At 58.0% G+C, this 27,180-nt stretch overlaps 1 protein-coding gene and 1 long non-coding RNA gene across 10 annotated transcripts; one reads left to right on the forward strand and one right to left on the reverse strand.

The window, feature by feature from the left end:
• The first annotated feature begins 2 nt into the window (after positions 1 to 2).
• On the forward strand, positions 3 to 25,327 carry CPNE7 (copine 7). Of its 8 annotated transcripts, none has more exons than XM_072819613.1 (15): positions 3 to 995; positions 12,115 to 12,297; positions 14,841 to 14,915; positions 15,070 to 15,144; positions 15,824 to 15,907; positions 16,259 to 16,348; positions 16,444 to 16,542; positions 17,094 to 17,180; positions 17,501 to 17,560; positions 18,463 to 18,596; positions 19,502 to 19,556; positions 20,085 to 20,136; positions 20,209 to 20,342; positions 23,817 to 24,053; positions 24,643 to 25,327. In XM_072819613.1, the coding sequence occupies exons 1-15, from the start codon at positions 720 to 722 to the stop codon at positions 24,826 to 24,828; spliced, it is 1,827 nt and encodes a 608-aa protein (XP_072675714.1). In that variant the 5' UTR covers positions 3 to 719; the 3' UTR covers positions 24,829 to 25,327. The 8 variants fall into 8 exon arrangements, with proteins under 8 accessions (XP_072675714.1, XP_072675715.1, XP_072675716.1 ...); XM_072819614.1 differs by having other exon boundaries at positions 12,115 to 12,216; XM_072819616.1 differs by lacking the exon at positions 3 to 995 and adding an exon at positions 9,984 to 10,260.
• Positions 23,117 to 26,183, reverse strand: LOC140630076 (uncharacterized). 2 transcript variants are annotated; one of them, XR_012027873.1, is made up of 4 exons: positions 26,107 to 26,183; positions 24,484 to 24,582; positions 24,174 to 24,229; positions 23,117 to 23,505 (listed from the first exon to the last, which is right to left on the reverse strand). It is a non-coding gene; the product is annotated as an uncharacterized lncRNA (long non-coding RNA). The 2 variants fall into 2 exon arrangements; XR_012027872.1 differs by lacking the exon at positions 26,107 to 26,183 and adding an exon at positions 24,872 to 26,072.
• Positions 26,184 to 27,180: the final 997 nt, after the last annotated feature.

Consider the following 27,180-nt stretch of genomic DNA (forward strand, 5'->3'; position numbering starts at 1 on the left):
GCAGCACAGTGACTGAATAACATCAGTACCTATCTCGTGCAGGTGTTGCAAGGAGTCCTTGTTAACCAGAGTAGTTTCCAGTTACCTATCTCAGGACTTGGGGCTACATCTTCCCAGACTGGTGTGCACGTCTGCTGTTCTGAATAGCAGTCCCTTCATCCAGGTTTGCAAGGCATGCAGGCTGCCCCAAACCCATCCTCAAGCCACTGTGCCTGCGTGGCGGCTAGGCAGAGCCAGGGTAGCTTCAGTGCCCATCCCAGGGGAAGGCTGGCACTGGAGCAGGGCTTGAGCTGGATCCCTTGTGGCACATGGTGCCCAAGATCCTTTGAAACCAAAGCTGGTTTCTCCACAAATGACACTAAGGTGGGAGCTCCCAGCAGGGCCTGCTGTGATGAGGAGTTGGGAGGGTGTCTGGATGCTTCAGCTGTGCAAGTACAGGTCTTCACTGACCTGACCACTAATGAATGACGTGACTTTGTACCCAGCAGCCACATCACTGGTGTCCTGACCCAGGACCTGTGCTGTCACTTGGGCTTGTTTGGAACCAAAGCCGGAGTAGGTTTTCATCTAATAGATGATTTGAAAGGCTCTTCATTTCTTGTACATCCAAAGCGAACAGTTGAGCTGCTTACTTCCACGCTCTTGTGTGAGGGTCAGCAGAGGTGGAGATTTGAGTTGAGGAGCCTAAGCTCTGTCCCTGACAGTCCTGTGCAGAGGGAATGAACTGGTGCTGCATCTGGATGGCTAGTGGTGGCCATCCTGCCTGGTTTGTGTTGAGAAACCTGGTGAGCTCGACTAAGCTGGACATGGGCTGGGAAGCCCACACCTCTGGGGCAGTGGCCCCTGTGCTCCAGCCTTGGAGTGAAGGGAAGAAACACGGGGGGCCCTTAGATGTTGCTTCACCTTCGCTGTACGTCTTCTGGCATTGTGCCACCAGGACAAAAGGCCTCTGCAGGTGTGCGGAGCATCAGGAACAGGCCAGGCACCTGCTGTTGGTGAGTGCGAGTGTGCTGGAGAAAGGCGGGGTGGGGGACCCCTGTTTTAGGACTCTGTTCATTGGGTTGTCGGTGGCGGTGGCAGCTGTGCTAGATCATCTTGACTAGTCTGATCCCCTGAGTTCCTTCCACTCAGCTCGGCACCCTGGGTGTTTGGGAAGCAAGACGGGCCTGCACCCAGCAGGTGAACTGGATGTGCCATCTGATGAAGCCAGGCAGGAAGTAGGCCTGATCCCATGCACCTGGGCCATGAACCACACTAGAGACAGATTGAGAGTGAACTCCACACCTGGTAGGGATTCAGGTACCCTAGGGGGCTGGAGCCGTCCCCGGCCCTGCCAGCATTGCTCTGTGTGTGTGGCAGCTCCGTGGCAGCACCACCAGGAGGAGGCGTTCCTTTGCCCACTTGCCATTCCCTGGCATTAGGATTCGGGCTCCTGGAAGATTTCCCCTTGAGTCTGGGCAGAACCGTTTCTGGGAGAGGTGGCTCCTGACCCCGCCATGTGTCTCCTGAGGCGGCAGAAACTTGGCCAGCCTTGAGGGAGCAGCCACTTGTGAGGGACACAGCAGTGAGAGGATGGGCCCCTATGCCATCTGGGTGAGGAGCTGAGTTCCGAGGCGGCCTCTGAGAAGCCCCTGAGCAGGGAGCCCAGCTGTGGTCTGCTTTGATTGGGAGTATGATTTTAGCACTAGTGTACGGTGACTGGAAAATGAATACAGGCCCCGATCCCTTTATCCCTGTCTGCCCCTGGGTGGAAGTCCATTAACAGGCGTGGGCTTCCTATGTGGAGAAGCAGGCAGGATCTGACACACAGGTGGTTCCACTTGTTAGCACCATATTCTGGGTTACAGGTGCCTTCTGGGGCCAGATTCCCAAAGTGGGTACGCGGGTGTTGCCAGCAATGCCCTCAGCGGCCAGCAGGGGTGTTTGGGCTTGCGCTGCCCACAAGATGGCTCATGGGGCACATTTCTCTGTTAAAATAGATAAAATTGTATTTTTTAAAGGAAGAATTAACATTAATTTCCATTTGCTTGAAACCGTTGTAAAAAAAAAAAAACAGAAACCGTTGTAATTTAAAGGAAAACTTCAATTGTTTGACATTATTTAGGCTTTTTCCCACTTAACCTCAGTTGGAGCCAGAGAGAAGGTAGAGGTCCGTGTAAAGGGCTTAAGGGTTCCTTTCTTGTGTCTCACGTTTGTATTTTCATTTGTAGGTAGTTGTACCCATCGTGTTTTCTCCTGTGGTTTCTAGGTGTTCACTTAGTTACATTTTTTCTTTCCTTTTTTACATTTTTAAAAGATTTTATTTATTCATGACAGAGAGAGAGCCAGAGACACAGAGGGAGAGAAGCAGGCTCCATGCAAGGAGCCTGATGTGGGACTCGATCCTGGGTGTCCAGGATCACACCCCAGGCCGAAGGTGGTGCCAAACTGCTGGGCCAGCAGGGCTGCCCATTTTTTATTTTTTCTAAGTTAGAAAAGTCCTCTTTGTTTAAAACGGAGAAGAGAGAAGAGCATAAACAGAAGAGAAAGTTGTCCCTTTCCGCCTCCACCCACCTTCCACACCCCTAGAATGACTTCTGCCCATGATAGGTTACATAAAGTTATGTTCTCATATAGATACCTGGGTCTTGGGGTGGCTGGGTGATGCTGTCAGTGAATCTCAGTGTTTGGTTTTGGGCTTTTTTGTGGGGTTTTTTGTTTTTTTTTGTTTTTTGTTTTTTTTTTAATCTCAGGGTTGTGAGATCGAGCCCTGCATCAGACTTGGGATTCTCTCTCCCTCTGCCCCCCTTTATGTGCTCTTGTGCTCTCGCTCTACGTAAATAAATCTTTATATATGTTTTTAAAGGTTTTTATTTATTCATGAGAGATACAGAGAGAGAGGCAGAGATACAGGCAGAGGGAGAAGCAGGCTCCATGCAGGGAGCCCGATGTGGGACTCGATCCTGGCCCCGAGCCAAAGGCAGACACTCAACTGCTGAGCCACCCAGGCGTCCCTAAATTATCTTTTTTTTTTTTTTTTTGGTTCATCTGTCATGTTCATTTTTCTATTGTGATGTTTGTCATTTTCTTGAATTGCACCAGCTCTTTGCATATTAAGGAAATTTGCCTGTTGTCATATGTTGACAGATTTTTTTTCCAGTTTATTCTTTTCCTTTTGAGTCTTGCTTATATCTTTTTAAAAATCTCTTTTGAAAAGTAGTCTCTGCACCCAACATAGGGCTCGAGCTCATGACCTGGTGATTGATGAAGAGTCAGATGCTCTGCCAACTGAGACAACCAGGCTCCCTGAGCCTTGCTTGTATCTTGAACATGTGGGCTGGAGCTGAAATGAGGTGCTCTCTTTTAAGAGACAATGTGGTATAGTAGGAAGACCACTGCTTGGCCCCTGTAGCGGACATTAGTTATTCTTTTGACTCTTTGGCATCAGAATTCACATTGTGAATTTTTTTTTAGTCTTGGGAGAAGCAGAATTCCATGCTTTTGTAGGAGCTGAAGGCACCTTACTCTCTGCTCCACTTCCTGTAGCAGGCCGGGTCTCCTTAGTGCCGCAGCCTCAGCATCTGCTCCATGGGGGTGGGCATCATCCCCACCAGTTCCAGGGCTTTCCCAGTGTTTGGTCATTTGTGGCTCCATCAGCCACAATCAGTCTTCAGTTGCTCAGACTGACCAGACATATGAGCATGCTGGCCCAGGTTTGGATCTGGGCTGCCTGGCACCGACCAAGGGACTTTCAACAAGCAGCAAGTGCCAACCAAGTGGGGGGAGGGTGTTGGGCCCCAAAGGTAGCAGAGCCTGATAATGGGGCAGACAGATGGGCAGCACGCCAGGGGAGGCAGAAGGTGACATGAAGGGCGAACATTCCCTCAAGTATATCTAGCTCCTACTGTGCACCAGGCATGATCCCTGGCTGCAGGGCAAAGCCGGCCATAGCACAGCCCTGCCTTCACAGGGCTTTCATTCAAGAGGGTCCCAGATACAGGCTCTGGCGGACCCCTCATCCCCTGCTGTAGTGTCCTGCACACATGTCTGCCTCATGGGGCTCTGGGAGGGGACATCAATAATGAAAATAAGGGGGTGCCTCAGGTCTCCGTGGGTGAAAGTCTGCCTTGGGCTCAGGTCAGGATCCTGGGGTCCTGGGATGGAGTCGCACTTTGGGCTCCCTGCTCAGCATGGTGGAGGGGAGGTTCTGCTTCTCCCTCTGACTGCCCTTCCCCCAGTTCATTCTCTCTCTCCCTCTCTCTCTCAAATAAAGTCTAAAAAAAAAGAAAGGGGCCAGGCACAGAATCCCTTGCCAGCAGTGCCTGCCAGCAGTGCCAGCAGCTCCTCTCTCTCCCCTAAGTGTGTCTTCTCCATGTGGTTCTAGGACAGGGTAGAGCAGGGGGTACAGAGTACCTATTGAACACCTACTGCATGCCCTGGAGGTGCCCTTAGGTAAACTAGAACCAGAACACAGCAGATTCAAAGCCCATGGGATGGGGAAGGGCTGATGGGGGCAGGGAGCGAGTGCTGGCCAGACAGCCATAGAGGGCCCAGCCCAGGGCTGCCAGCAAGGACCTGTTGCCAGGCTACAGGAGCACTGTCTGGCCGTCCAGGCCCTGGAGAAGGGCCATGGGCATTGGAAGAGTGGACTGGCCTTCCAGAGTCTCAGACCCACTGTCCTGGGAGTGGAGGCCCCTATGCCTCCACCCGCCTCCTCGGGGCTGCCCCTCCAGAGTGCTGAGGTCCACTTCTGAAGGACCTGGTCACAGGCACTCGACTGCTGCCAGGGGGCCACGTGGGGCAGCAAGTAGGTGTGTGTCAGACCCGGCTCCCTAGTACTCAGCTGCAGGGCTGTGGTTGGCCCCTCCTTTCCATGCCTGTTTTCACTGTTGCAGGGGGACCCCAGATTCCAGAGTGTTGGGGGACAGATAGAAGGCAGCTGAGCACCTGGTTAGTCCTGCCCTGCTGAAAAGTTCCCCAGAACTGGGTCAGTGATGAAAGGGACAGGATACAGAGGCAGTGTCAAAGCACCGTCCAGGTGGCCCTTACCAAGAATATCATCAAAAGCCCCCGGATCAGTCAGGTGGGAAGAAAACCAGGACGTCCATCAGTTGGAGACATCAGCCCTGTGGACCCTGCTCCCACCCTGACCCACACTGCCGTCACTGCCTCAGGGACCTGCGGGCAGCTGTGTCCTCATGGCCCCCTGCTCCTACTCTGGCCCTATGGTCCCTGACTGCTGACCTCATGTCCTGGTCAAATGCTGCCCCTGACATGTGCTTGCTTCCACTTGGACAGAGCGAAGGACATCAGGCTGAGGTTAGGTCACACAGACATTAGATTGTCATAGCTCCTTCTGGGTTCTCCGTCTCCCAATGTCCTCCCGCACCTTCAGCTCCCCAGCCCTGGGGAAGCAGGACAAGCGCTGAACACAGAAGGTCTCCTGGGTCTGGGAAACTCAGGAGGGGGACAGCTGGTTCTGGACAGCACCTGGACTGTGGCCCTGGGCAGGTGTCCTGGCTGCCCCATCAGACTGATGGCAAAGGGGCTCAGGTGGCCCTGCCCACAGCAAGTGCTCTGTGCCCTCCGAGTTGGCTGTGACTTTTCAGGGGGTGAGGCAATAGCAAAGCCACTGAGACACACTGGGGGTCAGGACGGGCCCAGGAAGGCTTGAGTTCTGCGTTCTGAGTGCAGGAGTGGCATCTAAGTAGAATCCTAGCTCTGTTCCCACTGTGTGACCTCAGGCAAACCATCACCCTCTCTGAGCTGTGGTCACCTCGTTGACATCACCTGCCTGGCAGGGACTCCAGCAGCCAGGGACTGAACAGGAGATGGCACCAAGGTAAGGGCCATGGTGCCCTTGGAGGTCAGGGCTCCTTGAGCATGAACATGCTAGTGCTCATGCACGTCTGCCTGTGTGTCCACGTCCTGTGTGTGTCTTTGGGGGGTGTGTGTAGAAATGTCCCACCAACCCCTGCCTCAGGCCCAGCTCTCAATGCTGAAATAAGGAGTGGCCCAAGATCCAAGGCCTAGCCAGGACCGCAGGCCTGTGTGCTTCTCCAGTCAGGGTGGCCCTTCTAGGTGTGACTATCTGATTTCTGAAGCAAGATAAATGCCAAATCTTACAGGAAAACAATCGAGAAGGTTGCAGATGTTCTGAGATGAAATTTTTCATCTTTTTCTTGGGAGGAAAGAAATAAAAGAGGAAGGTAGGTTTGCAACCAGCTTATAAAAGGAAGCACTAGCCAGACATATGGAACATATTCCCTTCCTGAAAATCCTGTTGGCACCACCTGCCCCAGCCCTGCTTCTACAGTGTCAACCTCCTGGCTTGCTGGGAGGTGAACTGCATCCTCGGTCCCGATGAGGAGCAAGACCAAGGGGTGGGGTGTGTGGCAGGTGGACCCTCCCCACCCCCGAGGCCCACACACGGGGACTTGCCCTGGGCCTGCAGCATGTCACTCATGCACAGGCCTTGCCTCACTTTCCAGGTACGGGACAGAGGTGCAGAGTGGTTCTGGAAGTTACTTGAGGCCAGTGCTGTGAGGCTAGAGCCCAGGAGCTCCCGGAGGGATGCTGGAGGCTGGTGGAGCCCCCCGTGGCTAGAAACACTAGCTGTTCGAAGCAAGACTGCCTCCTTGTTGCTCTAAAACTTCACGATTTGGAAGCATCGCAAGAGACACATGGGAGTTAGTTTGACACATTAGGAATGGTTGGTTCAGTCAGCTCGTCCCTCAGGTGACCTGGGCTGGCAGGTTCAGGGTAAACAGCTGCAGGGGTGAAGCAGTGGGTGTGGGGTGCCCCTCACTGATGGCGAGACCAGGCCGTGTCAAACATCTTAAAGGAACAGCTAGTGAGTATTTCAGGCCTCCTAGTCATGTGGACTCCGTGTCCCAGCCACTGAGCTCTGTCCTCGGGGCAAAACCAACTGCAGATGATATGTGAGGGACATGATGGATGGCCAGGTGTGTTCCAATTAAACTTTATTTACAAACAGGCAGTTGCCAGACTTGGGGCCTGGAGGGCTGAAGCTCCCTGGCACCCCACTGTAGGCCTACTTTTATTGAGGTAGAAAGTCAGTGTGCTTGGGCTTCTGAGCACCAGGACACCCTAGATAGGGCTCCCGGCAGCAAACATTGGTTCCTCACGGTCCAGGAGGCTGCACGCCGAGGACCAGGGTGCCTGCAGGAGCCTCTCCCTACCCTGCTGCGGCATCCTCAGGTGGAAGGGGCACGGGAGCTCTGGGGGCTCTCCTGGGTCAGGGCAATGATTCCACAGTGCGGGGCAGGATCTCCACATGTGGACTGGAGAGGGCACAAGTATTCCATCGTCGGCTTGAAAGAAGGCCATACAGGCTTGCTCATGACACAAGAAAGCAAGTGGTTACACAGCGCAAAGACTTTGTACCCCCCACTCGTCCCGCAAACGCGTCCTGAGCAGGTGCCAGGGGCCAGATGCCAGGCACAGCCCTGGGGCAGCAGACACGGCTGGGATGGGCCGCCTAATGAACAAGCTGTGGCTCAGATGCTGGAGGCAATAGTGGAGAAGGCTCACGAACAGATGCTCACAGAAACGGGGATAGAAGGCCACCTACCCGCACAGCAGCCGTGTCTGTGGCTGGGCGCTAGAACTTTCCTGCCCATGGGCCCCTCCACATTGTGTGACTCCAACAAGGACCTGTACTCTTCTTTGCCGAACAATAATAACAAAATGTATGAGCGAGGGTCTCGTTCCCGAGGCTGGCCACGGGAGCCCCCCCCCCCGCCCCCGCTCCACTCATCAATCCCAGGACCCATGTAGGCTAACAGCGAGGAGATAGATGGCTCTACCACCCTGCTGCCTGTTCTGGGGACTTGGGAAGGCCACACGGGCCTAGGCATCACAGACCAGGGTTACAGGGAATCTGCTTTTCTGCGGTTCCTTGCCATGCACGCCGTCTGCCCTGGATCACACTGCAGAGGCAGCCACATCCTGGGAGTCTCCAACTGGAGACCAGTGGGTCCGTGAAAAATCTCTGGACCTCAGATACTTGAACTCCCAAACTCTGAATTCTCTTTCCTCTCTCTCTGTCAGCGGAAATGTTGCCTGTTACTTCCTGTGGAGTAGCGTGTGTAGGGACTGCACCCACACCTGCAAGCCGTGTGCCCTAGGGCAAGTCACTGAGTTTCGGGGTGTGCCTTTTACTCATCTGTGAAATGGGGCTGTTGTGAGCATCACGTGGCATCACACCCTGCAATCAGCATGCAGTGTGCACAGCGGTGGCAGATCTATTTGCATCAGTTGCAGTGGTCAAGCCTGGAAGTTGAGCCTGGGGGAGCCAGTCGTCTGGGCAAAGCCTCCCGAGGAGACCAAGGAGCCTTCCTGTGTGGGGCCAGGTGCCCAGCTGAGCCCAGCTCCTTGCCCTTATTTCGCACCCTTATCCCCATGGAAGTTCACAGAGGCCAAGGAGCCTCTCCCAGGGTGCAGTTGGGGCAGGTGTCCTGGAGAAGCGGGTGCTGGGAGGCCTGGGGCCCTGTAAGCCCGGGAGCCACCACCACAAGCCACATGCATGGCTGGGAGGCTCAACCCTTTGACCCCTCTCAGTTCTGGGAGGCTGGGGCTGGGATCGATGCAGGGCTAGAGGGCCCACAGGAGCTCCAGACTGGTCCCAACAGAGCAGCTGGCCCTGGTCAGCTGTTTTCCACAGCTGTGTGCACCTGGGCCAGCTTCTGAGGAGTGTTACAGAGGCTGGAGGAAGCAGAATAAGGGGCCGCCGACTGGCCTCACATCCCTCTGTGTCTCACTGTCCCTTGCCTCTGGAGCCAGATGCGTGGACCGTGAGCCCCTGCGCTGGAGTCCAGCTCACTCAGCCAGGCGGCAAGGATTTTCCTTCTGCAAACTGGGCACCTGGTCTGTGCCTTCCAGATGTGCCGGGGCTGCAATCCCGCCATCTCACCGCCAGGGATGCTGTCCGCTCACGGGGACTCCCTGGCGGAGGCAGCCTGACCCATCCCGGAGTATACCTGTCGGGTCCTTATTGGGCCCTCTGACCCCATAATCTTCTGTGGTCCTGGAGGCCAAGGCTGAGCCCTGATCAGCCCGAGGACACAGAACCTAGCACACCAGAGATCCAGTCTCTGCTCCCCTGGTCCTCAGGCCCTCCCTGAGCTCTCTTCTTGTCCCCTGCCCCCTATGGCTTCTGGCCAGGTCTGTGCCCTATTTTTAGGAAAAAATTGGCAAAGAGAATGGGTTGGGAGGCAGTTTCTGCATCTGTTAACACCTCCTCTTCTGCAGAGCTTCCGTCAGGTGTTCCAGGGCAGAGTAGAGTGTTCCCCCCCCTCCACAGAGCTCAGGGCTGCTCCCATCTGGCTGAAGGGCAGAGGTATGGGTGGCAGGGTCCCCATGCACTGCCAGGTTGGGTTCTGACACCCAGGGCAGCGAGGGGCTATCCCTGCTCTTGGACTACAAGTTCTGGGGAAGCGGGGACCTGTCCCTTCATTTCCAGCGCCAGCCTGGGGTGGGGGCGCCCAGCACACATTAGGTGCCTGTGAAATGCCTGTTGATTGAGATGCTGCATCACCATGTGCCCTCGACATGGGGTCCAAGATGTGGGGAGGATCATGGGGATGTGGCGCTGAACTGGGGGTCCAGCTGCCCCCCTCACCTCACCAAGGGACCTGGAAGTTCTGGACCCTTACTGCCAGGCCCTGAGACAGCCAGGAGAGGACGCCGCCCCCACAGCCCATGGGAGTGCACCCAGTCTGGAGGGCGCCAAACCTCTGGGCTCTGGCCTCCCAGGAGGGAGCTTGAACCCTGGGAGCCCCAGGGGGACGCGGGAGCAGAGCTGGCTCAGGCCCCTCCCTGCCCCTGCATGATTCCCCCTCCTCTACCCTCCCCCCATCGCCCCTTCCCCGTCCCCTCCTCGGTCCCCCTCCCCGGCCACCCTTCTGCATTCCCCGCGTGGTGGCGGCCGCGGGAGCCACGTGTGTCGGCGCCCGGCGGGCGTGCAGGGAAGCGCGGCCACGCCTGGCCCGGCCATCATTCCCGAGCGGCGGCGGTGCCGGTGCCCACGGGAGCGGCCCCCCGGTGGTGTGCCCAGCCGAGTCCCCGAGCGCTGGCGCCGGGAGCATGAGCTCGAGCTGGGAGCGCGGGGCGGCGGCGCCCCCCGGAGTGCTGCCCGCGCCCTGCGCCTCCAAGGTGGAGCTGCGGCTGAGCTGCCGGCACCTGCTGGACCGCGACCCGCTCACCAAGTCCGACCCCAGCGTGGTGCTGCTGCTACAGTCCCAGGGCCAGTGGGTGCAGGTAGGGGGGCGACGAGGACCCCCAGACCGAGGTGGGTAGGGTGCAGGGCAGGCTCAAGGCTGGGGTGACCAAGTCTAGAGAATCCGTGTCCAGAAAGGGGGGTGACCAGAGCCCCAGGGAGAGAGAGGGAGCACCAGAGTGGGGGCGCGAGAAGGGTCCCACGTGGGGGTTCGATGCCTGCGTGAGGCACCCAGGCTTGACCGTGCTGGCAAGAGCGCAGAAGGGAGTGGGGGGTGCAGGAGAGAGTGGTGTGGCCGGGGGGAATGCAGAGCTGGCCTGGCCTGGGGGTCCCCCGCTGGCCTGCCAAGTCCTCATCCAGAGGGCAGAGGCACCAGACCTGAGATCCAGGGCAGGGAGCAGGAAGGGGCTGGTGGGGCTGCCGGGGGAGTGGGAAGCGGCTGAGTGAGGCCGGTGCGCTGGAGGAGCTAGAGATTTGGCCCCAACCCCCCTGGAGGGCTCCCAGCCTGTCGCCTGCTCTTCTGCCGTGGCACTGGGAGTCCCCAGCAAGCCCAGAGTGACCGGGCTGGGCTGGGTCAGCTCCACGGACCTGTTTCTCCCTTTGACACCCTCTGGTCTGGGGGGGGGGCGGTCACTGGGGTACCTGTGTGGCCTGCTGCCCCTTGTCACCCCCGGCCCAACCCTCCCTGTGGGCCAGTTGGGTGACAGCTCAGAGGGCTGTGCATCGACAAAGCACTTTGTCTCCTGTGAGATGTGTGCTTCACCTCGCAAGACCAAGAAACGCCTGGTGTGGGCCAGTGAGGTTAGGGTTGGGGCCATGGTGGCATTGAGGGGTCCCTCCCCACGCTCTGGCACGCCCCCTGGCTTTGGTGGCAGTGCAGGGTTCTGGGTGGGGCAGTGGGTGGGGGGAGGACAACCCCCCCTGCACCATGTTCTCTGCTGGGGACCCGGGTTGGGGAGTTGGGCAGGACACGGGGGAGGCAGACACGTTGGCCCCGACCTTTGTGGGGCTGTCTTGGCAGCCCCAGTCTCCAGCTTCTTCAGCCTGGCTCTGCTCCCCCAGGTTGCAACCTCATGCTGTTCCTTGTGGTCTCTTGACCTCCAGCCTCCTGGGCTGCCGAACCCTGTTGGTCACGGACCGCAAAGGCAAAGGGGACACTGCAGCCCAGTGTCTGCGTGGTGGTGGGGACACTGGGAGGATCTGGAGCAGGGCTCTCTGTACCGTAAGCCGCCATTAGCTTCTGCTGCTTGGCCTGAGCTCTGTCTGGTGCAGATGTCCCTCGAGGGGGAACAGACCCTCCATCTGAGGATGTGGGGTTTGTGGACTTTGGAGGGTGGCAGACCTGCCTGCCTAGGCTGGACTGTGCTTTAGGGGCACGGGTTGGCCTATGTTGGAGGAAGAGCTGAACCCAGGAGGAATCTGGACCCCTACCCAGTCTCCCTGCCTGTCTGGCTGCAGGGAGATCTCCACTTGGCTTTGCCCAGCCCAGAATTCTGACCTGGCTCTGCCCTGACTTGGACTGCTTCTGCACAGGACCCCGCTGTTCTCCAAGCCTCCCCGGTTGTGATGGGGATAGAGCAGGCTGTTCTGGGCATGACAAGAGAAGCTGCAGCCTATGGCTAGCCTGGGCTGTGGGCCTTTCTCTCCAGGGGGGCAGGTGCCCAAGGCTCCTGGAAGCCCCCAGCAGCAGGAGGGAGCTGGAATCCTGAGGCCTGGAATGTGGATTGGTGGGGAGGTGGGGGGCCTTCCCAGGGTGCGGCCTGGAGCAAGCCCTCCAGGAGCACCTGAGGGCAGGTGCATGGACTCTGCGGGCCAGAGCTGGGGGCACAGGGCCCTGGGGGGCATCAGTGTGGAAGCTGCTGTCCCATGGGCCTCTCACCCTGGGCTGCTTGCAGGTGGACAGAACAGAAGTGGTCCGGAGCAGCCTGCACCCCGTGTTCTCCAAGGTCTTCACACTTGACTACTACTTTGAGGAGGCACAGAAGCTGCGTTTCGAGGTATATGACACCCATGGACCCAGCAACCTCGGCTGTCAGGATGATGACTTCCTTGGGGGCATGGAGTGTACCTTGGGGCAGGTGGGCATCTGGTCCCCTGGGGAGGGAGGGGTCAGGAGAGCACCCCTGGGCTAACGCTGAGTGCTGGCATGATGGCCTGGGTGGCGTGGGGATGGCCTGATGGAGAAGTGCCTCAGAGGTCCCTCTGGGACGAGCATCCTGCTCTGTCTGTCTCCATAGTGACTTCTCTTAAAAATTTCCTATTAGTTTTAAAAAGATGTGATTTTGAATGGGGTAGTGCGTTCATATAATTCAGCGTTTGGAGAGTATGAAAGGCATGTCATGGAATGTCTGCCTCTGGCCTTTTCCTGGACTTTGTGTTCTCATGTGATGAAATGAGTGTATATTTTTTTCTCCGTGTATATATTTTAAAACACAAACTACATACACTGTTCTGCAACTTGCTTTCTTCACTTTCATGGCATAAGAGAGCCGTTCCACCTAGGCACATAGAGGTGTCCTTGCTTCCCCTGCGGCAGACTGACCACCCCGTCCCAGGCTGCGGTCCTCAGGTGATGTCCTGTCCATTAGGTCTTCCATTCACAGCATAGCAAGAGCGCTTGCCCACTGCCACCCAGACAGCCCAGTGCCAGGTGGTGTGCTGAGTGTTCACGCTGCGTATTTCCCTCCCAGCATGTCAGGGGAGGGCTTCTTATTTACTGAGACATAATTTACTTACAGTAGAACGTGTAGACCTTAAGGGTGGATATTGATGAGTTTAGGTACCTGTCTACCTGACCATCTCCCGGCTCACACAGAACATTTTATCACCCCATATATCCCCTCCTCTCCAGCCAATTCCTGCTAGTTTCGCCTGTTCTAGAAGTTCCTGTTCACGAATCACACAGTGTGTTCTCATTTGTGTCCGGTTTCTCTTACCCGACATGATGTCTGCATGACTCATCCCCATTGCCGTCTGGTTTGGAGCTGGTGGAGGGTGGATCCCTCTGTCATCCCCATTTTACAGATGACAGCACTGAGATTAAGTAGGGGCACAGCGCAGAGCAGGATTCCACCCAGGTGGCTTCCCACCTGCCCATCTCGAGCCTGGAAGGATAGCATGCACCATGGACACACGTGTAGACACACATGGAGAAATGCACAGACACACATGTATTGACCTGCATGCACAGACCCACATGCACACATGGGCACAAGTCCCTGGCGTGTGTAAATACATGGACACCTACAGAAACACGTATGGGCACACGCATGTCGAGGTAGGCATGGAAACTTTAGACAATGAAAAGTTCCATCAATAAGCGTGCTCTAAGCTGCTCACCAGGCCTGCGTGGCCATCAGGGGAACTGTGGACAGAGCTCAAGGTATGGACACTGGCTGCCAATCCCCGTCGTGTGACATGGAGAAGTCCCTCACCTCTGCCTGAACCTCCAAGCATCAGCCACCTCAGTGGATGGTTCTGGGGATCGAGAGAAGAAAGCACCTATCGACTGTAACTGGTTCACAAACCAGCTACCCCATTTGTCCTGATAGGAGAGCCCCGGAAATGGAGCCTATGGCTGGGGGAACCTGGGGAGGCTTGGGCCATAGCCTCCCTCCCCTCGCACTCACACCCTGCAGAGAGCTTTCCCACCCCTGGGCTGTCTGTCTGGACACCAGGGAATGTTCCCATGTGCTTGGACTCTGTCAGCGAGGCAGCCCCTGCTGGGTGTGTGGGTTGGGAATGTCCTGTCTGCTGTGTGGACTTGGCTTCCTCTCATGGTCACCCCAGCTCCAGGAGCTGGGAGGAGGTGGGGCTAGGTGAGTGCTTATGAGCATCAGTGTTGCTGTCTCCATGGTAATAGTGTGTGTCTTCCTTGGCCAGCAGCGAGAGGTGTCCCCCTACGAAGGCATTGAACCTCTGGTAGTGGTGAGGGACTGTCATCATCCATCTCTTCTATAGACCAGGTGCCCCCCACCTCAGTCCTGCCCTCTGGTGAACAGGGGCCACTGGCTGCACACAGCTTCTCTGTGTCAACTCATGGGCCTCAGTTAGGGGTTTGTGGCCAGATGAGGGCAGCATCCCCGTGGGGCCAGGCGGGGGGTGGGTGGGGGAACAGGACGGAGGCACAGGCAGGGTGCAGCACCCGTGAGTATAGTGAATGATGGTCCGTAGGCTGCACGGCCCGGTGGACAGCTGTGGGCGGGTGACTCCAGTCTTGTCTCAACCCCTCTGCCTCCGGCAGCACCTCCCGGGAGTCCAGGCTAGGGCCCAGAACCGCTGGCCTCACGCTGGCAGGCGCTGCTCGAGGCACCTGGCTGCCCTGGGGCTAGGCCGGGGCTGCCCTGGGCTGCTGAGGGACCTGGCCGCATGTTTGCTCCTGCCTGGCTGTGGCACTGCTCTGCCTCCCGCCCCGGGCGTCACTTCCTCTCTGGCCGTTTCTTCTCCTGACACATGGGGCAGGCAGCTCCAGGAGGCTGTGGAGCTGAGCGCACTGGACAGGGAGAGGCCGTGGGGCCCTGGGTCCTAGGTTTGGAGGAGCCAGGCTGCCCAGGGTGACTGAGGACAGGGGCGGGGTCCCTGGGGACAGGGGCTGACCCTCCCTGACGGTTGTCACTCCCAGATCGTGGCCCAGAAGAAGATGACCCGGGCGCTGCTGCTCAAGTTTGGCAGGAACGCCGGCAAGTCCACCATCACGGTGAGGCCGCCTGCCCTCCTGCCCAGCCCCTCCGCCCTGCGGACCCCCGCCCCTTCCTCCATGCGTCCTGGAGGACAGAGGGGCTGCCTTCGGGCGTCCAGGTGCCTCCCCTGGGCCCGGCCTGCGGAGCTCGGAGCCGTGGCTTCCCCTCCAGGTGATAGCCGAGGACATCTCCGGGAACAACGGCTACGTGGAGCTCTCCTTCAGGGCCCAGAAGCTGGATGATAAGGTGAGGGCAGTGTCTGCAGGGTGGGGGTGGGGGGAAGGTGCTGACAGTGACAGTGACAGCAGCCCTTCCCCCGCTGGAGCCTTCCACTCTGAGGCCGCAGACAGGACTGGCCGCAGGGAGACAAGTGATAGGCTGAGTGAGAAGCGCGTGGAGCCATGTGCCCCAGGCAGGCTGCTCCTGTCACTGCTGCTCCTGTCACTGCCCTCTGCCATGACCCGTGTGCTGGGCCCCTTCCTGAAACACCTGTTGATGGTCATGCTCCCTATGGCAGAGGTGCTTGCGGCCGCATTTTATGATGGGGACATGTGCTCAGGGAGGTGGCCATCCAGACAGCGGAGGACCTGACTCTGAGCCTGGTTCTGTGGCTCCTCACACGGGGTGGGGACACCGAGAGCAGGGATCTGACCCCCTGGCCAGGGGGATGGAAGCCTGGGAGGTCGGCAAGTGGTGCTAGCTGAGGGCGTGCAGACACAGCTGGAGAGAGGGTGGGCCTGGGGATGCAAGTTACAAGGGTACTGGGGAGCCAGTGAAGTCTCTAGAGGGGAGGGCAGGGCCTTGCATCACTCTAAGAGGCTCTTGCCCTCATTTCATAACTAAGGAGATGGAGGCTGAACCCAGCAGAGCTGGGCCGGCTGCTCCCACTCCACTTAGCTAAACATGGCCTCTGCTCCTCCTACAGGACCTCTTCAGCAAGTCGGACCCCTTCCTGGAGCTGTACCGCGTCAACGATGACCAGAGTGAACAGCTGGTGTACCGCACAGAGGTGAGGGGTCCCTGCCTAGCGCCTGACATTTCCCACAGGGCTTTGGGGACAGGAATGAGAAGACAGGGAAAGGATCCATCTCCCTTTCCACAGGATCCAGCAGCCCTGGTGCCCTGCGTCCACCCGCTAGAACCCACCACTGTGTTCTGTTGTCCCTGACTGCAGGTGACACTCAGGGAGAGCACTGAGAGACTGTTTCCTTTTCAGATGCATTAATCTGAATAAACAAAAAGGCTATTTAAAGAAAGAGGGTCCAAGTGGTCCAGGAATGGGGCGGAAGCCTGGTCCTGCCTGGAGCCCAAGCCAGCACTCCCCCACCCCCTACTACCCCCCTCTACTCCTGGCCCCCAGGTAGTGAAGAACAACCTCAGCCCTGCGTGGGAGCCTTTCAAGGTCACCCTGAGCAGTCTGTGCAGCGGCCAAGAGACACGGCCTCTGAAGGTGGGGCAGCATGGGGGGCCGGTGGGGGCGGGGATGGGGACTCCAGGTGGGGGTCCCAGAGGGGCAGGCGGGCTGAGGGGGCCTGGGCTCCCCAGTGCCTCGTCTGGGATTACGACTCCCGTGGAAAGCACGACTTCATCGGGGAGTTCTCCACCACCTATGAGGAGATGCAAAAAGCTTTCGGGGAGGACCAGGTGAGCTGGGGCCCCTCTCCCCCTTCCCCCGAAAACAGGGTGGAAACGGGGTGAAAGCCTAGCTCTGGTCCTTCTGCAAAGGGTTCCCTGGGAGGAGCCACAAGGAGGCAGGTAGGGCACCTGCCGGAGCAGGATTTGCTCTGGAAACTCTTACTACTGGGAAAACCCAAAGAAGATAGGTGGTGACCACGCCTGCCAGGGGCCAGAGCAGGGACAGTAGTCCGCTCGGTACAGCAGCAGAAATGCAGTTCAGGGCTGGGGGTTTTGGGTTTTGTTTTTTTAAAGATTTTATCGATTTATTTGAGAGAGAGGGAGATAAAGCAGGAGCAGGGGGAGGGGCAGGGGGAGAGGGAGAGGCAGGCTCCCCTCCCCACTGAGCAGGGCTCCATCCCAGGACCCCGGGATCACGACCTGAGCTGAAGGCAGACGCTTCACCGACGGAGCCCCCCAGGTGCCCCTGGGCTGGGGTTTGAGGCCTCCCTGCCCCCTTGGGGTGGGTGTTGGGCCCTGGCACTCTGGGGTGGGGGTGTCTGCCTATCCCTGCCCCCCAGGCCCAGTGGGACTGCGTGAACGCCAAATACAAGCAGAAGAAGCGTCATTACAAGAACTCCGGGGTGGTCATCCTGGCAGATCTGAAGGTGAGCTGCGCCCCCTGCCTGCAGACACCCCACGCACCCTCAGTGGGCTGGGGGCTGGCTCCCACCGAAACCGCCCCTCCCTGCAAGTCTCCCCATTGTCAGACGGACCCTCAAAGGCCTCCCATCCCAGAGGTCCAGTGGTCCCCAGTAATGGGGAGGGAGGTGAGGAGGGATGGAGGAGAGGAGGTGTCAGAGAAGGGAAGTGGGGGGGTGCTGGGGGTCGGGTGACCCTGGGGGGAGGGCAGCTCCCTGGGGCTCCAGCCTCAGTGCCTGGGTGTGGGGTGCCCCGGGTGGGCCCTGCTGACGCCCCTGCCTGGAAGTTCTACAGGGTTTACTCTTTCCTGGACTACATCATGGGCGGCTGTCAGATCCACTTCACAGTGAGTGCACAGGACCCTGCTCCCCGCCCTGCCGGCAGAACCTGGGGCCCTCCCCATCCTGGATGGGGCGGACAAGCATAAATGGGTACAGTAGGCACTTCTGCAGGGTCTGGAGGTCCTGCACACCCCCTGCCCAGGCTCTGGGTTCTTCAGGGGGCGACTTTTCCGATGCAGATGAAACAGGCACAGAGGGTCTCCCTCGGGAGGGGATGTAGCCAGGACAGACACAGTCACAGAAACCTAGGTGAGGAGAGAACAGAGTGGCCCCTGTTGCTGCCAGGGACAGCACCAGAAGCCACAGGCCCCTGCTGGTGTGGGGCTGGCCTGTAGCTAGAGAGCCTGGTGTCCCTGCCTGTGTGTCACCTCTTTGCTCATTCATGGACGCATGGGGTCATGTCACTCCCCTGAGCAGCAGCCACCATGGTCTGAGGGAAGTGGCCCAGCAGGGGAAGTCCTTGGGGACCCCAGCCCAGGGCTTGTATTCTCAGACCCTGCCTGGGCAGCGTGGCCGCAGAGACGGGATGGACCTGGTCATGGCCTTGGGTCCCTTCTGGCCACCCCTGCCCCGGGCCCAGGACACTGCTGGATGAGCCCAGGGCTCAGTGTGATGGCACTGTGGGCCATAGGCTGGCGTTCCCTGGAGAGGTGCTTGTTTCTGCCTGAGGATACAGGCTTCAGGGTCATTGGTCAGCACTGACGGATGCCCGCTGTCCCCAGGTTCCCCTCTGTCCTCCACCCCAGCAGAGCTGGGCCCTCGGAAGGCCCTGGAACTGCTCTCGTTTGCACCCCTTGGCAAGCAGCTCCCCACGGCTCATTCCCCTACTTGCCGAAGGGGGTTCTGGGTGCCTAGTCCAGCCCAGGTGAGAGAGGGGCCCCCAGCTCATGAGCCCGGGTCTCTGCAGGTGGCCATCGACTTCACAGCCTCCAATGGTGACCCCCGCAACAGCTGCTCCCTGCACTATATCAACCCCTTCCAACCCAACGAGTACCTGCAGGCCCTGGTGGCCGTGGGAGAGATCTGCCAGGACTATGACAGGTGGGGCCTGTCCCTCAGTCCCCAACCTGCCCTCTACCCTCTGCCTTGCCCTGCCCCCCTGACCTGACCTGTCCCCCTGACCCATCCCGTCCACCTGACCCACCTTTCCCCTCTGACCCTCCCTGTCCCCCCCGACCCACCCTGTGCCCCCCACCTGCCCTGTCCCCCTCCATCTTCCCTCTCTCCTGACCTGCTCTGTACCCCCCACCCTCCTTGTCCCCCACCACCCGCCTCTCCCCTTCCCCTTCCTGCCTCCCTGGCCTCCAGCACAGGCTTCGGCCCAGGGGGTGGGCACCATGACTGTATCCACCGACCAGAGGAAGCTGCCCAAGGACGGCTGGCAGTGCCTGGGCCACAGTGGGTGGGGCTCATTCCATGGGCTGGACCCTGGTGTCCTTGTGTGGCTCCTCCCCATGGGTAGTCCATCCCCTGAGGTGAAGCATGAGTCAGAACCCCCATGTGCTACGGTGGGGCTGCCCCTCACGTGTTCTCCTTCACACAAACATGGGGAGCGGTCTGTGGCCCACTTTACAGTTGGGTAAACTAAGATCATGGTGGGGTAGACCCCTCTGTGAGAGGGTGGGTGGCAGAGAGCTGAGGTACCAAAGGCAGGAGGCCGGTCCTTTCCAGGGTCAGGCTGTGGTCCCAGAGCACAGGCTTGGAGAAGGAGGCGGCGGCTCTCCCCACCACTGGAGGCCACTGTCTTCTTCGTGCACTGCCTAAGTGTCCCCCATGTGGTGCGAAGTGGGACTGGGCGCCCAGGAAAGTGTCAGGGTGGGCCTGGTCACACAGGGGTGGAATCGAGCCCCACTCTCTTGGTCCTGGTGGATACCTCCCCAAAGCACCCCCGTCCCTACCCCCGGGAAATCAGGGACCCCTGTGTGATGGGGCCACCTCTCTTCCAGCGACAAGAGATTTTCTGCTTTGGGGTTTGGAGCTCGAATCCCTCCCAAGTATGAGGTAGGAGAGCCTGGGGAGTGGGACCCCAGCCCCTTGTACCTGCTGGGGCCTCCAGGGCCACGCAGCTTCTCCCCAGCAGAGGCTGTCCTGGGTCCTGGGACCCCTTGGCTGCTGGGAACTGGTTCCTATGTAACGGGCAGTGGGCAGGTTGCAGGGACTCTGTGCTTCCTGCCAGAGAGGCTGACCTTGCTCACCTAGCACTAGTGGCCCTGGAGAGCTGAAAAGAAACTGTGTCCCTGTCAGGAGAAGGGGAAGGAGTCTGGAATCTTCCAGTTGCAAAGAGCAGTTCAACTGGCTCAAGTGGAAAAACATAGTGGCAGGAGGGATCTGTTGGTTTAGTGCTACTCAGAAGCCTCAGGCCTGCAGGGGCTGAGGGACAGGTCAGCCTGCCCTCTGTTCCAGGTGACTCCCTCCATGAGACTCTGTCCACACGGGGGCTCCAGGGGCTGCAAACCTACCTACCTCAGTAGGTATGGGGTGGGCGTCCTGGAGGGGTAGCCTAGCTGAAGCCCGTCTGTACCCACCCAGGTGTCCCACGACTTTGCCATCAACTTCAATCCCGAAGACGATGAGTGTGAAGGTAGGGGCCTGAGGTGGGCCTGGGGGGGTGGGGTAGTGAACCCACACCCGGCTCACGCTCCTTCCCCCACAGGAATCCAGGGTGTGGTGGAAGCCTACCAGAACTGCCTGCCCAGGGTACAGCTCTATGGCCCCACCAATGTGGCTCCCATCATCTCCAAGGTGGCCCGCATGGCAGCGGCCGAGGAGCACACTGGGGAGGCCTCCGTAGGTACCTGGGGCAGGTGGTGCAGTGGGAGCCAGTGTACCAGAAGGTGGTGTGTGCCGCTGGGGGACCAGGGCATGGGGGCCGTGGTGTGTGGGCTGGGGCAGGGAGGTCAGGGAGGCTGAGGTGCAGAGCTGGGGAGCCCTGGGGATGCAGGAGGGCCCTGAAGCTTCCTCCCCTCTTCTCCCTCCTGGTCCCTCCCTCTCTTCATGTGTGTTTGTTACTACATTACTTCCTTCTGAACCATTTGAGAGTTGGAGCTGGCCTCCTGACACTCCTCTTGCCACAGCGGGGACATTCTGTGCACAAGCACAGCTCTGCTTTCAAGCCCAGGGCCTTGAAGGCACCCCTTCTTATCTCGCCCTTCCCATGTGTCCATGTTTGCCCGTGGCCCTGGATCCGCCTGGGGTCCTGGGCTCTTGACCCACACTGTCCCTCAGCCTTACTCTGTCCTTGTGACTTGCCATTGGCCAGACACCAGCCAACCATCCTCCCATGGCTTGAACTGGCTCTCACCCCGTGTTGGGGCTGCCATACATCCTCACTTTCTCTCCCAGGCCCAGAAGGCCCAGAATCCGAGGGTTGCAGCCTCCTGCCCTGTGACCTTTAATGCTTTGCTGTGTGTTTCCTGATTTCTGTGTGTTCTCTTATATAATCATAGTACAAATACCAATTTCAGGAAATTTAATTTATTTTTATTATTTTTTAAATATTTTATTTATTTATTCATGAGAGGCAGAGAGAGAGAGAGAGAGAGGCAGAGACACAAGCAGAGAGAGAGAAAAGCAGGTTCCATGCAGGGAGCCTGATGTGGGACTTGATCCCAGGTCTCCAGGATCAGGCCCTGGGCTAAAGACAGTGCTAAACTGCTGAGTCCCCCGGGCTGCCCCAGGAAATTTAATTTAGATAGAGTACTTTAATCTATAGGATATATTCCAATATCATTACCTTCCCAGTAATAACTCCATAGCACTATTTAAAAAAATTTTTTTTAAGATTTTATTTATTCATGACAGACACAGAGAGAAAGGCAGAGACACAGGCAGAGGGAGAAGCAGGCTCCACACAAAGAGTCTGAAGTGAGACTAGATCCCTGGACTCCGGGATCATGACCTGAGCCAAAGGCAGATCCTCAACCACTGAGCCACCAGGTGCCCCAGTTCCGTAGCACTATTATTTCTGGCACAGGATCCAGTCAGGATCAGAAATAGCAGGCACCTTCCCATATGACTTTGAAGCAAGTCCCAGACACATAACCATCTCTGAATATCACCGTAAGACTCTAGAAGAGGTGAAATCAAGCCCCAGCGCCATGAGCACACCTGAAAGACCACAGTAACTCTGAGGCATTTAAATATGAATATGAAATATTTAGGTAGCATGCACATGTCCAGCTGATGGTCCTTACGGGCAGAACTGGGGTAAATGGCTCCCAATGGGATTGGTGTATAGCCGCAGGGGAACCTGGGCTGTGTGTCCTGTCGGGTCTCCTGGTCTGGAGTTGGCTGACCCTGCCCTTCAGTGGCATTCAGCGCCCTCTGGTCTGATTCCTGCAAACAGGGGCCAACTTCCCAGGAGGTGGTGGGCGTGTCCCCCGGTCCCTCTCAGTCCTTCCTGCCTCCTGGAGCCTCTGTCTTAACCGAGACACTTTTGGGGAGGTTTTTGTGGGCTGTCCAATAACATCCCCCGGAGCAGCGTTGGTACTGTGGGGAGGTGCTGGGTGACCTGGGACCCACTGCCCGTCTCTCTCCGTCCTGAGGGGAAGCAGTGTGACTTCCTGGGACTGGACCACAGTCCACTGCTCCCTGACCCTGGGAGGCCTATGCTCTGTCTGGGAGCCCAGTGTTTGAATATTGGGCACAGCTCCGGGCTGTGAGGTATCCGTGGCACTGGAACTAGTCTGGGTGGCAGGAGGAGGTCCAAGAGCTGGGCTAGGTCCAGCCAGGGGTCCCCAGACTGTCAGTCCTCCTGTGGGTCTGGGGCTCAAGGGGGAGGTGGGGTTGGGGTGGCAGGGGCCTCTTGGCAGAGGTGACCCTGCTGGACTGCCCCTGGCTCCTTGCCCTCAGATGCTGTTGCAGTGCTGGTGCCCACTGGGCCAGGGGCTTCTTTTTTCTCCTCTTTGTTTTCTCTTGTCCAGATTTTCAGTACTGATTTTTAGTAGTTCTGTTTTTATGAGGGGGTTGCTTGCTTTGTTTTGTAAAGATTTTATTTTTTAAGTAATCTACACCTAGTGTGGGGCTTAGACTCATGACCCTGAGATCAAGAGTTGCATGCCCCATCGACCAGACCAGCCACCCAAGGTGTTTTGAGAGAGAGAGAGAGAGAGAGAGAATGCATTGGGGCTGGGCAGAGGAAGAGAGAGAATCTTTTTTTTTTTTTTTTTTTTTTAAGAGAGAGAATCTTTAGCAGATTCCACTCTAACTGCGGAGCCCAACATGGGGCTGAATCTCAGGTAATGACCTGAGTCAAAATCAAGAGTTTTTGTTTTTGTTTTTAAAGATTTTATTTATTTATTCATGAGAGACAGAGAGAGAGGCAGAGACACAGGCAGAGGGAGAAGCAGACTCCATGCAGGGAGCCCGACGTGGGACTTGATCCCAGGTCTCTAGGATTACGCCCTGGGCCGAAGGCGGCGCCAAACCACTGAGCCACCCGGGCTGCCCAAAATCAAGAGTTAGATGCTTAACCAACTGAGCCCCAAACTCATTGTTTTTTTTTTTTTTTAAGATTTTATTTATTTATTTATTTATTTATTTATTTATTTATTTATTCATGAGAGACACAAAGAGACAGGCAGAGACATAGGCAGAGGGAGAAGCAGGCTCCCTGAGGGGAGCCCTATGCAGGACTCAATCCCAGGACCCCAGGATCATACCCTGAGCCGAAGGCAGACAACCTCTGAGCCACCCAGGTGCCCCTGTTCTTTTTTTTTTTTTCAACAAAGGAAATGGACTCTTCTTTGAAACAAGTCCCAATGTGTCTTTGTGCTGATGTCCTGAGCACTTGGCCAGGCTGGACCAGAGTGTGTCCTCTCTAAATCGTTCCTTGGATCCCAGTGTCCCTTTGGGGTACGGGAGGCCATGTCCACCAAGAGCCCACAGGTTCGTCCTCTGGCCTCAGTCCTGGCTTCAGACCCAGGCTCCACCAGCATCAGCCTGTCCATCTCTAAGAGGCAGAGGCGGGACAGGTTGGGAGACGGAAGCTCAGCACCCAGCACAGAGTGTGCCACAGTACGTGAGCTCCTGATGTATCACGGTTGTGATATATTACACTTTAACAAAACACAATTTCAGAAAAGCCTGAAAACCACCAGCTAGAGATGTCTGCAGTGGGTCCCAGGCTGTCTGGGGGAGGGGAGCTGGTTGGGGCCTGGAGGCTGCCTGGGGGGTGGGTACGACCGGAAGGGCCCCCAGGCAGCCCCTAAGGGCCCGAGGAAGGGGTGGGGTCCCGTGCACACTCTCTCCCTGTTCCCCCAGCAATACTACATTCTGCTGGTCCTGACCGACGGAGTGGTGACCGACATGGCTGATACGCGGGAGGCCATCGTGCGCGCCTCCCACCTGCCCATGTCCATCATCATCGTGGGGGTGGGCAATGCTGACTTCACGGATATGCAGACCCTGGACGGGGACGATGGTGTCCTGCGCTCCCCCCGGGGCGAGCCCGCGCTCCGTGACATCGTGCAGTTTGTGCCCTTCCGGGAGCTCAAGAGTGTGAGTGCTGGGGAAAGTGGGGGTCAGGGCCTCCACTCAGGCTCCCAGGCAGGAGCAGGACTTCAGCTGCTTTCCAGCATCTACAAACCCGCCCATTTTGAAAATATCGAACCTACTCACAGGAGAGGAGGCAGCTGGTGGGCTCCCCCGAGGCTCTCCAGGCAATTTCAGACCCTCTGTGAGACACACAAAGGACGTTCATGGCCTGTGGACATACTCGTGGGGCTTTATGGGGCCAGGGGAGGGGGCAACCCACCTCCTTCCTGTCTTAGGCTTGCCCTGGGTGTCCGAGGGGTGGCACGACGACCACGTGGGTGCAGGTGCCACTTGGGACAGTGCCTGGAGCCCAGTGAGGCCCCCACCCCATGCCCACAGGTGTGGGGCACTGCAGCCTCGTGTTCTTAGGTCCATATCCCTTACAAAGTCTCACCTGGCCACCAGGAGACTTGCTGGTCAGCTGAGGGACAGGTTCCAGCTCTGCTAGGCGGTGGTGACCACAGCTCCAGGGATGAGGCTGGGATACAATCACCTGGGGGGCAAGAGGGTCGAGAGAGCCCCCAGCTGTAACCATGTTGTCCCCGCTCTGCAGGCATCCCCAGCAGCGCTGGCCAAGTGTGTGCTGGCCGAGGTGCCCAGGCAGGTGGTGGAGTACTACAGCCACAAGGAGCTACCTCCGAGAGGCATCAGCACCCACACCCACGAGGCCTGCCCCCAGAGGCTGGGGCAGCCGGGAGTGCAGCCAGTCTCTGTGTCCAGCACCTTGGAGGTCCCTTAGACACCCCATCTTCCAGAGTCCTCCTGTGCCCACCTGGACCCACCTCTGACCCCCTGTGACCCTGTTGCTTGGGCTAGCCTCCGGGACCCTCAAGGCTGAAGGTTGGACAGATCCAGGCCTGGAGATCCCCGAAACAGGAGCTGACGGTGTGGAGTGTCACGATGGCCCCCATGCCTGGCTCTGCTCCAGCCAGGCGGTGTAGAATGGTGGAGTGGGGAGGCCTGGCAGCTCAGCCCCCAAAACGAGGGGAAGCTTTCGGCGTGGGGTATTCCTGCTTTGCACCTGATCTTCACTGAGGAGGGTCCTGCGTTCCAGTTATGGAGGAAACCCTGAGATGCCCCTAGATGCCCTCGCCCCTGGTCAAGATGCCCCTGGTCAAGATCCCTCTGTGCCCCCTGCCTTCCTCCCCAGGTCTCTGCTCCCTCCAAACTCAGCACCCAGGCCTGTGGAGTCCGCAGGTGGGGCTGAAGCAGAATAAAGTGTCATGTCCATCCTCAAAGCAGTTTGAGCCTTTACTGTGCCCACACTGGCCTCCCCACCCCTGCAGCACAGGACTGCACCCTCTGGAGGGCTGGAGAAGGCAAGCTTGCCCCTTCCCATCCCCCACACTGGGACAGGGAGCCTCTTAGCCTCAGGCCCTCAGGGTCCTTCCTGGACTGAAGGAAAGATCCTCTCAGGAATGTAAGGGTGCCAGGGGGCAGTGCTCCATGGAAGGAAGGGCCAGAGGGTGCCGTGGCTGCCCCCACCCTGAGTGGCCTCCCCTTGGCCTTCTGTGACCCACTGTCTGTAATCAGCATCGGCCAGGCTCCAGTGGGGAGAGGCTGCCAGGCAGGGACGCAGGTGCCTTTAGCCTGCAACTCGGCTTTGCAAGGACCTACCATGCTACACACTGTCAGGGGAGGAAGTACCACACTTCCAAAGCCTCCCAGCCCTGTGGGGTGTGTGTGTGTGTGTGTGTGTGTGTTGGAGGGGGGGCTTCTTATTGAGATTTTCCTGGAAATATCTTGTCTGGGAAAAACAAGCTGTTCTGACCCTGAATCTAGTCCCTCCCATCCACTTGCTCATCCTCCATCCCTCCATCCCTCTATCCACCAATGTATCCATCCATCCACAATTCTATCCATCCACCCATCCATCCATCCACTCTTCCATTCATCCATCCACACTTCCCTCTCCCCATCCAGCCCTCCATCTATCCACCCAACATCCATCTACCCATCCACGTTTCCATCCATCCACCCATCCTCCCTCCCTCCTTCCCTCCCTCCCTCCATTCACCTGTCCATCCAATCATCCATCCATCCATCCACCCGTCCATCCGTCCATCCATCTATCCATCCGTCCATCCACCCATCCACCCACCCACTCTGGAGGCCTATTTTTAGCTCCTGATTCATCTTCTGTTAGGCAAGGATAATGGGCATTGCCATGGTAACCTAGCTACTGCTGAATTCTGGGAGGGCCGATGTTAGTCTCTTTGGGGATGGAGAGGACACAAGAGAATCAGCCTCCTGCATCCATACGGGGAGGCAGCAGGGTTCCAAGATGGGAGGGTGTGTCAGCTGTGTCCTGACCCAACCACTAGCTATGAAGACCCGGCCACAGTTTCAGTGGCAGCAAGATTCAGACCATCCTGAGTTCCATTCAGGAGCAAAGCCAAGGGAAGTTGGCCAATTAAGATCCCAGTGTGGGCAGAAGGCACAGAGGGTCAGCTGAGAAGAATGGGAGGGGGTCCACACACAGCATCAGGAAGAGGCTCTGGGCCAGGGCAAGGCAGGGGGCCTGATGAGCTGGCCCAGAGGAAGGGCCCCTCTGTGGCACTGTTGCCTGAGCAGGGACTGTACTCCCAGAACATGTGGATCAGAGAGGCAGCAGGGGTGGGAGGTCCCCACCTCTACCCTCCACATTGTCCCCCTGCCCTTTCTCTGTGGGCCCACAGGAAGCAGGAGCAGCCAAAGGCAGACTGCCGATGGCACCCTCCTGGACAGGATGAATACAGAAGGCTTGGGTCTGGGGCCAGGCCAGCAGGCAGGCTCGGCTGGGTGCCGGCAGGGGTGTGTGTGGGAGGGCTCCTGGGAGAGGAGGGGTCAGGATGGGGTCACCAGCTCAGCTGTCATGATATGGTGACCGTTACCAGTCAGAGCCCAATCTCTGCCCAGGGCGTAGCTGGCCAATGAGACAGTCCTGGGACTTTTTTTGGCCTTTGGCTTTTCCTCGAGTTCCTCAGCTAGTAGCACGGGAGCCAGGAGCAGCTGGTGACCCCCCCTGCCACCATGTGGGCTGAAACTGCCGGCCAGAAAAATGGCCTGGGAGGCACCTCGTTCTGAGCCAAGACTGAGCTTGTTCTGAGCT

This window comes from Canis lupus, chromosome 3 (assembly GCF_048164855.1).
Source record: "Canis lupus baileyi chromosome 3, mCanLup2.hap1, whole genome shotgun sequence".
NCBI classification, from domain to species: domain Eukaryota; kingdom Metazoa; phylum Chordata; class Mammalia; order Carnivora; family Canidae; genus Canis; species Canis lupus.

Coding starts and splice junctions, on each gene's coding strand:
- CPNE7 (XM_072819613.1), top strand. CDS start 720: ATGAACTGGTGCTGCATCTGGATGGCTAGTGGTGGCCATCCTGCCTGG. Junction 996..12,114: donor AGGCCAGGCACCTGCTGTTG/GTGAGTGCGAGT, acceptor GGCTGCTTGCAG/GTGGACAGAACAGAAGTGGT. Junction 12,298..14,840: donor TGGAGTGTACCTTGGGGCAG/GTGGGCATCTGG, acceptor TGTCACTCCCAG/ATCGTGGCCCAGAAGAAGAT.